Below are 8683 nucleotides of genomic sequence, written 5' to 3'. Positions count from 1 at the left end.
ATGACATCGCAGCCTGACGGGCCCATGGAGCCTTCTCTCTGCAGAGCCGTTAAGGGGGCCGCACGGGGAGGAAGCTGCGATATTGATCAGCGGCCGGGGTGGGATAGAGACGGAAATAGGTGCCTGTTTCTTTAAGACTGGCCGATTCGGCGCAGGTTTTCTTACGGAACCAAACGGCACGCGAGTTCCGGCGCGTGAAGGTCCGTGTCCTGTTGTCTTATTGGATAGTTAGACGCATTCGCCCCCTAGCTCCGGCGCGCGCGTTAGTGCGTTTCGCCTTCCTATTGGCTGGTGTAGCCAATGCGCCGTGGCCGCTCTAGAAGGCGCGGGCATGCCGCCCGACCATTGGCTGGGTAGACGCATGCGCCTTCCCGCCCCTCGGCCGCTTTCTGCCCGTCCATTGGTGCGTCCTAGGTGCCGCTGCCGGGGGCTGGTCCGTCCCGTCGCTCTGTCCCTTGGCAGCATGGCGGCCGCCGCGGAGGAACCGTTCCCCTTCCACGGGCTCTTGCCCAAGAAAGAGACTGGCGCCGCCTCCTTCCTGGGCCGCTACCCGGAGTACGACGGGCGCGGGGTGCTGCTGGCCGTGCTGGACACCGGCGTGGATCCCGGCGCGCCCGGCATGCAGGTACCCGCGCGGCTGCGGGGGCTTCTGGGCCTGGTCCGGGGAAGCAGCGAGCCGGGTCCGTCCCCGCATCCGGGGGCCGCCCCAGTTTCCTGAGCGTCTCGCAGAGTGGGAGCGAGTCAGCGCGCAGCGGGGGCGGGCTGCGCCCGTCGGCCGGGGCCCACCCAGGGGCCAGGTCGGTCGGGCTGAGCGGCTCCCGGGCAGGGCGTTGTAACTCGCCGGGCGGAGGAGGAAGGGCAGGAAGTTGGGGCAGCTGCTGGACGAGCGGCGTGAGGCGGCGCAGCACTTGCCGGATTCCGGGGTCGGTGGCTCGGCTAGGCTGGAGGGGCCGGGGTGAGAGCCACGCAGAGGGAAAACAGGTGCAGGCTGACAGGGGACGCGGCCTCTCTAACACCAGAGCGGGAGGAAAGGAGGATGTTTAACTTGTGCGGCAAACGTGCGCCCCATCCCCCGAGAGAGCCAGATTTGAGCCCTTGGCGATGCTTGCTGGGGTTTTGCTAAGATGCTATATGGGCGCTCAGGAGAGCTGCTTAGCTTGGAGTTTTGTAGTGCGCCGCACACTGCAGTGTGCAGCATGGCCAGCAGCACCTCTGATTTCCACTTTCTTCCTACTCCTGTTTACCCAAAATGAGACCACTAAATTTTTCACTGGTTGATTTGACAATATCGTTCTGTTCTTCGCTTCTAATTCTCTATTGGCAGCCCTTCTTCATTGCACTGACTTCAAACTTCTTGTCTTTTCCTTGAGGGCTCTATGTAGCAGTGCCTACCTCCCTGACCTGTCTCATCATGATGTTGCCCACTCTTGCTGCTAGTTTTGATATCCTGTTAGTCTGATGCTCCCACGACAGTCTATGTCATCCCCCCCATCCCACCCCTGTGTATGGAACACATTACCTGTTCTTATGCACCAAGTCACCATCCTCATTCAGATTCCTCATTAGTACACACTTCTTTGTTTTTTAAATTTAAATAATTTGTTTTTTATTATTGAGCACATGAAAAAAAATTAAACGAGATCTCAAGATGTACACATGCTTAAATTGGGTAACTCCATAAACTTGTTCCCCACCTCATTCTCTGCATATTGTTTGTTACCTTTGCTTGTCTTGTCATGTTTCAAGTTAGTTGAAAGACGTAATCTCTGCTCCAAAGAGCTTGCAATTTGTTTTGTAAAGTGACCTGAACACTTTTGGGTGCTGTAAAATAACCAAGGGGTTAATTGTCACAACTTAAATGTATTGCTTTTTCCAAAGTAATTATATTTGGCAAGAACAATTAGTTTCTACTTATTTACTGTGTAATAAAATGCCTGATGGATTGACAAGAACCTAGCCAGCCATGGCTGTTGTTTTTTTTTAAACATATAACGCCCCATATAACACCACAACCCTCATTTATAGATTCTCAATACATTCTGGTTCTCACAGTTGATGCTAATACATCTCTGCTTCCTTTTCCTGCAGGACCTTCCTGAAGGAGGAGCAATATGAATAATTGATCTGGATCTGTAGCCCTCATTTAAACCAGTTAAATTGGTTGAAGTAAAAATAATTGATTTAAAACACTTCTACCAAGCCTTAACCTAATTTGAAGATTTGTGCTGTTGCAATTTTAGGTTTAAATATAAAATGAACAACACTATAAATGCATTTTTATAAACCTATCAGCGGTGGCACTGAAGAGTTATTTTATTTGAATTTTATCAAACTGCTGTAGGCAAAGCACAAAATATCAAATAATAAAATTGTATTTTTGTTTTCTCTTATAAATCCAAAATGGCATAGAAATCTTTGTCATCGTGCAGCAAAATTATTTCTCTTATAATGCTGAAAAGTTGTTTATAACTGCATTAAAATAACGTAGACCAAATTTGGGGAACTTCATTTTATACATGTGAATTCCCAAACATTATTATCTCAATATAAATTTCATAATGCAGTATTTAAAGTATAATGGTAGTCCATTAAAAAAAAAAGTCAGTTACCACTGAGTCTTATAATTCAGACTCACTGAGATTGCTTTCAGAATTAAAATACTTCATTTAAAAACTAGTTCTGAAGCCCCAGGTGTTGCCTTGTTGTTTCTAACCTTTATTTGTCCTGGTGCCTTCAAAGAAAATGATCAGTTGATTCCAGCAGAAGAAGTGCTCTTCAACCTCCCTGGCCACACTATAGCAGACCTTAAGGTGGCCATCCTGCAGCAAAAAAACTTCAGGACCAGACTTCAAAGAGAAACTGCTGAGCTTTTCAGTTCATCTGCAAATTTGACACCATCAGCTCTGGACTAAACAAAGACTGTGAATGGCTTGCCAATTACAGAACCAGTTTCTCCTCCCTTGGTTTTCACACGTCTACTGCTAGAACAGGGCCCCATCCTCCCTGATTGAACTAACCTCGTTATCTCTAGCTTGCTTGCTAGCATATATATATACCTACCCCTGGAAATTTCCACTACCTGCGTCTGACAAAGTGGGTATTCACCCACGAAAGCTCACGCTCCAAAACGTCCGTTAGTCTATAAGGTGCCACAGGATTCTCTGCTGCTTTTACAGATCCAGACTAACACGGCTACCCCTCTGATACTTGTAGCAGCTGTGGCATCTTTCGTTTGTTTCAGGCTTGTCCCTTCTCTTGAGGTCTTCTACTATCTCCTTATTTTCCTTACTTTCTCCTTAACAGCAGGCTATGCAAGAACTCTGCTTATTGAGGAGGGCTGGATGTGGTGACTTTCTAAGTCCAATGATACTGCTTTTTCATTTAAGCTTGAGATGAATTCTAAGTTAAGATACGCTCTTCCCAACCAGTGAATCTTCCCACCCACCTGAAAAAAATACCCTCCTTCCATAGTATTTGTATAGCAATACAGGTGTTAGCACTTCATGAAAGAGTTGTTGTTCCAAAGAACTTAGTTAAGATAACTGAAGACAGCGTGGTGGTGCTCCCAATTTCTTCTGGAATCAGTGGAAGAAACCCAATCTAGGTATTGAACTGTGTGCTGCCACTGAGCAACCAGTCTAACCTACTTCCTCACTGCTTTGTTTCTGCTCCCTCTTTCTCATTCCTGTCCTTTCTCTGTATATGTTTTCCAGGATCCATGCCTATGTAGACACTGCACTGCATTAGTTATGTTGTCTGTCATAGCCTCCAGGAGGTGTCCCGCAATGCCTCACCTTGACCGCTCTGGTCACTGTTTTGAGCTCTGCTGCCCAGTGACCAGGTACACGCCTCTCTCCTCTAAATCTTGTGAACTTTTCAAATTCCATTTCCTGTCTGCTCGGCATGGAGAGCTCACCTGGTGACTGCCCAGGTGACTGTGCCAGATACATGTTGCAGATGCGCTCCTTCCTGGAGTATGCAAGAGGTGGTGGATCTCCGGGGTCTGTGGAGAGAAGAGAGTGTGCAGGAACAGCTCCGATTGAGCCGTATAAATGTTGATATCTACAAGCAGATCGCCTGGGGCATGAAAGAGAAGGGTCCACGAGAGAGACGCTGCGTGAAAGCCAAGAAGCTGCAGCAGGCATACCAGAAGGCAAGGTGGGCTAACAGTTGCTCTAGTTCAGAGCTGGAGACGTGCCATTTTTATGAAGAGCTGCATGCCATCCTCGGCAGAGACCCCACCACTACCCCCAAAAGTCCCGTGGATACTTTGGGAGAACAAGAGTCACAGGCTTCCGCTATGAAGTGAAGAGGAGGAGGAGGAGTATGGGGAACAGGTGACTGGGGGATCCAATGGCACAGCAAGCCAGGACCTGTTTTTGATTCCTAGACAGTTGAGCCAGTACCTACAGTCCAGCATGGGTGAGCCTAATGCATGGGGAAGGGATCTCTGGTAAATATGGCATCTGGGTTGATATTGCAGGGACACATCTATTCATTTACTCTTTTTTACTTACGCTAGAGGAGATAGTGAAACAACCAGTAGAGGTAGAGTTGCTGTCTGCTTCTCATTTCCCTATACAGTTAGGCAGAGGGGACACTGCAGATCAGGGATGCACCGGGATGTCCTGTGAATCCTCCATATAGATCTTCAGGAAAGTTTCTTCGAGGTATTTTGCAGTGCTCTGCCAAAAGTTTCTGGTGAGAGCTGCCTTATTACTACTGCTGCGGTTGGACACTTTCCCATGCCACTCAGCAATTATTTCAGCAAGCTCCATTGCAGCACACAGGCTAGCAGCATACAGACCCAGGGTGCAGCCGGATGCCTGCAGGAACTATTCCCTTTCAGCTTCCATTACTATCAGGAGTGAAATATCAGCTAAAATCACCACCACCTCTGGAAAATGGTGCCTGCATTCAATTCAGTTGTCCTATATGTGTATGTATACTCATGACTGTGAGCTATCCCCTTCTTATTGTCCCAACTCACCGCCAGGCCCTATTCACCATGGCTGAGACTGCCACCGTGCTCTATGAATTTCAAGGACAAGTGAGAATGTCATGCTTGCAACTCATGCGGATCAAGGGGAGTGAGTTCAGTATACCAAGTTTCCATTTATCTTGTGACTACACTCTCAATGCACAGAGGCACTATTGTATCTTTTGCAGATGGAAATGTGGCCTCGAGGGTCTCTCTGTCCATACCAGTGGAGCGGCTCAGCCACTTAGGAGGAGGAGAAGGAGGAGGATGTTGGATGACCTGTTCCAAGGGATCCTGCAAGCCTCTCTGATGCTTCAGATACTAAGCACTAGTCTTGGAGGATCACCCTGATGGACAAAGATAGAGTGGAGAGAAGAAGAGCACAGGAAACGGAGAGAGATGTGCTGCAGGAGATGCTAGCACTTCTCAAGTGGCAAACAGACATGCTGGAGACTCTTCAGGTTCAGCAGACCTATGCTTGCCTCTGTCTGCAGCCCATAGAGAACTGCGTTCCAGGACTGCTGTACAACCCCCCCCCAATTCACTTGGCAGCAAGGGCTGCTGCACTAACTCCTACCACTCCACTCAGGGGGAGAGAACAGGCAGCCACATATACGCTGACCTGAGAGACATGGTTGGTGTAGGTGTATGACTCTTCTTTTCCCCATATTTCTAAAGTTTCATCCAGTTATAAATATGCGTTAAAATAGATTTGGAATAAAAGCCTATTTATGGAAACTTAATTCTTCTTTATTCCCAATATATGCAGGCTGGGGCTGACATCATTCACAGATAATAGCAGTCGGTGCATTTGCGATGTTCAGTTAATACACACACAGCACTCATTATGAGCTTCATACCAGGATGCAAAAAAATAATGCCAGGCAGAGCACACTACAGTGACATACGTTAATGTGGCTCACTATTAAAATGGTCTGTCAAAGCTTTCCTGAGCCATATAGCTCCCCACTGAGCTCCTATAGTGCTTGTATGTGGTTGCTCAAAGTCAACAGAGAGCCATTCTGCCTCCACTGAGGTGGAAACCCCGCTCCCCCGTCCCCTTCGCTTCACAGATATTATGAAGCACACAGCAGGCAGCTGTAATCATTGGGATTTTTTTTTTAAACTGAGGTCTAATCTCATGAGTAGGCAGCGCCAGTGTCCTTTCAAATGGCCAAAGGCACGTTCAGTTGTCATTCTGCATTTGCTGAACTTGTAGCTGAACTGCTTCTTGCTGCTGTCGAGGTGGCTGGTGTACGGATTGATGAGTTCTAGGAGCAAGGGTCAGACGGGGTCTTCCAGGATCACTGCATTTCAACATCCCCAATGGCAATCCTCTGGTCTGGAAAGAGAGTCACTGCTTGCAGCTTTGTGAACAGCACTGTGTTCTTAAAGATGCATGCGTCGTGCACCTTCCCTGACCAACCCATGGTGATGGTAAAATGTCCCTGGTGATCCATCAGCATTTGCAATACCATAGAAAAGTAGCCCTTTCTGTTGATGCACTTTGTGAGAAGGTGGTCCAGTGGCCAAAATAGAGAGATATATGCCATCTATTACCCCACTTCAGTTCAGGATCTCCATTGTTGCAAAACCATCCACTGTGTCCTGCACATTGCCCAGAGTCACAGTAGCAAGATGTGATTCGTGGCCCTGAGCATTTGCATTACAGCAACCTCATGGTGGATTTCCCAACTGCAAACTGATTTCTGACTGATTAGTAGCAATCTAGTATTACAGGCTTCCACATAGCGATTGCCACTTGTTTCTCCACGATCTGTGCAGATCTTATTTTCATGTCGCTGCACTGGATGGCTCTGGCGAGCTCTGTGCACACATCCAGGAATATGGCTTTGTGCATCCAAAAGTTCTGCAACCACTGCTCGTCATCCCATACCCGCATAATGATGCAATCCCACTAATCAATGCTTGTTTCTTGGGTTCAGAATCGGCACTCCATGGTCTGCAGCTACTCCATATGAATGCCACCAACAACTTTGAATTGTTTCTTTCTATGTCTCACAGCAATCTAGCCTCCAAGGAATCATCATGTTCCCTGTGCCTCCTCTTGTGGCTCTGCAAATACTACAGGATCAGGCACTCTGTGCTCACAGTGTTCACTGCAATAGGGCAGAGCTGTGCAGTATCCACGCTTCTCACACAGACGGTTGACATGTGGATTTGCAGGGCTTTGAAAGAGGTGCAAAACGTTATGGGATGTAGATAAAATTATGGGATGGAGAAAACTATATCATGAGACGCAGAAATCATGTTCCCAGTCACCCCTGCTTGACTCGTTTGCCCACATGAGGCAGTGCAAGCCCTTCACAAAATACCCTGTGCCAGATAGTGGCAAGTTGGACAGGAAGATAGCACTGCTCTTTGTGTCGGTGCAAATGCTAGCAGTGATGACACATACTTGCCAATACAAGGAACGTACTGGGGACATGCAAAAGCTTTACTGCAGTGGCTGTATGTCAAAGTAACTTAGGTCAAATTAATTTTGTAGTGTAGACTTTGCCCCAAGCCTGTTGATTTTAGAGGACTAAGGTCCATCTGTAAACAGATATCATGATGCAACCTTAATTGTAGTGGCGTTCCCATGCTATTATAACATTAAAAATAATATAAAACTGTTTTGTTTGTGGCGATGGCTAATGAAATGGCAGGGGCTCCTGGATGCTGGGGTAGATTTTTTTTTTATTATGATGATGATGATGATTGATTATTATTTTATTATAAATTTAAAAGTCATGGTTTGTATAGTTTCTTGGGTGTTTATTTTAAAAATGTAACTCTAACAGCCACATATTAATCTCAGATAATCATTTTCTTATGTTTTCAGATTACAACTGATGGGAAACCCAAAATAATTGACATAATTGATACAACAGGTAGTGGTGATGTAAACACTTCCACCATAGTAGAACCCAAAGATGGAGAAATTGTAGGTCTTTCTGGAAGAACTCTGAAGGTAAGCATTTCTTATTGTTGCTGTCGGTTTTTATTTTTTTTCTGGAGTCAAATTTAGTGGCACCTCTCTTCTTTTTCCTTTTCTGTCTGTGTAAATTATTTCCTTCTAGTGAAATCCTATACTAGATTGTCACACTGTATATTCTTCTTGTATGTTATATCCCTTCCCCCATCCTTCATCTGGCTTATCTATTTAGACTGTAAATTCTTTGGGGTAGGGATTGCCTGATATGGGGTGTTTACAGTGTTGAGCACATTGGGACCAACCACATATTTAACCCAAAGACACTACTTTAATAAACATAATAACTTAAAATTCACTTTGACAAATCCAAGGTTTCTTGCTTGGTTTTCGAAGGCTGGTTCAGAAAAAACTATCCCTCAAAAATTTTAGAATGATCATAGATGCCAGTTTGCAAACACATGAAAAATATTGGCATTAGTGAAGACCAACTGTGTAAAATGAAGGAAGAAATATCAAATTAAAAATTGACATAATTAAGACTGATACAATCAACGCCAGCAGGTCACTGAGGAGTTGTGGAGCTATGGGGAAGGAACAGGGAGGGAGTTCTGTTTACAGCCATCCCATTGCCTCGATATTAACAGCATCTGGGAGGTCTGAGAGTGATTTTCTGGAAGGCAGCTGGTTTAGATGGTAAAATCTTAACAATGGTCTCAGATGTCTGGGACTGTTGCTGTTGTTGCCAGATTGATAGCCTTGTAGAG

The 8683-nt window shown here is 46.1% G+C and overlaps 1 protein-coding gene across 2 annotated transcripts in view; it reads left to right on the top strand.

Annotated features, from left to right (window-relative positions):
* The first annotated feature begins 380 nt into the window (after positions 1-380).
* Positions 381-8683, top strand: part of TPP2 (tripeptidyl peptidase 2) — a 73984-nt gene continuing 65681 nt past the window's right edge. For both annotated transcript variants that reach the window (XM_032800936.2, XM_032800927.2), the window contains exons 1-2: positions 381-625; positions 7827-7955. In XM_032800936.2, coding sequence (XP_032656827.1) covers positions 464-625; positions 7827-7955 — 291 coding nt within the window. In that variant the 5' untranslated portion in view covers positions 381-463. The remainder of the gene's footprint in view (positions 626-7826; positions 7956-8683) is intronic.

Source organism: Chelonoidis abingdonii, chromosome 1, assembly GCF_003597395.2.
Source record: "Chelonoidis abingdonii isolate Lonesome George chromosome 1, CheloAbing_2.0, whole genome shotgun sequence".
Classification (NCBI taxonomy): domain Eukaryota; kingdom Metazoa; phylum Chordata; order Testudines; family Testudinidae; genus Chelonoidis; species Chelonoidis abingdonii.
Note: the sequence above shows the minus strand (reverse complement) of the source record. Positions and strands in the feature narration are given on the sequence as shown.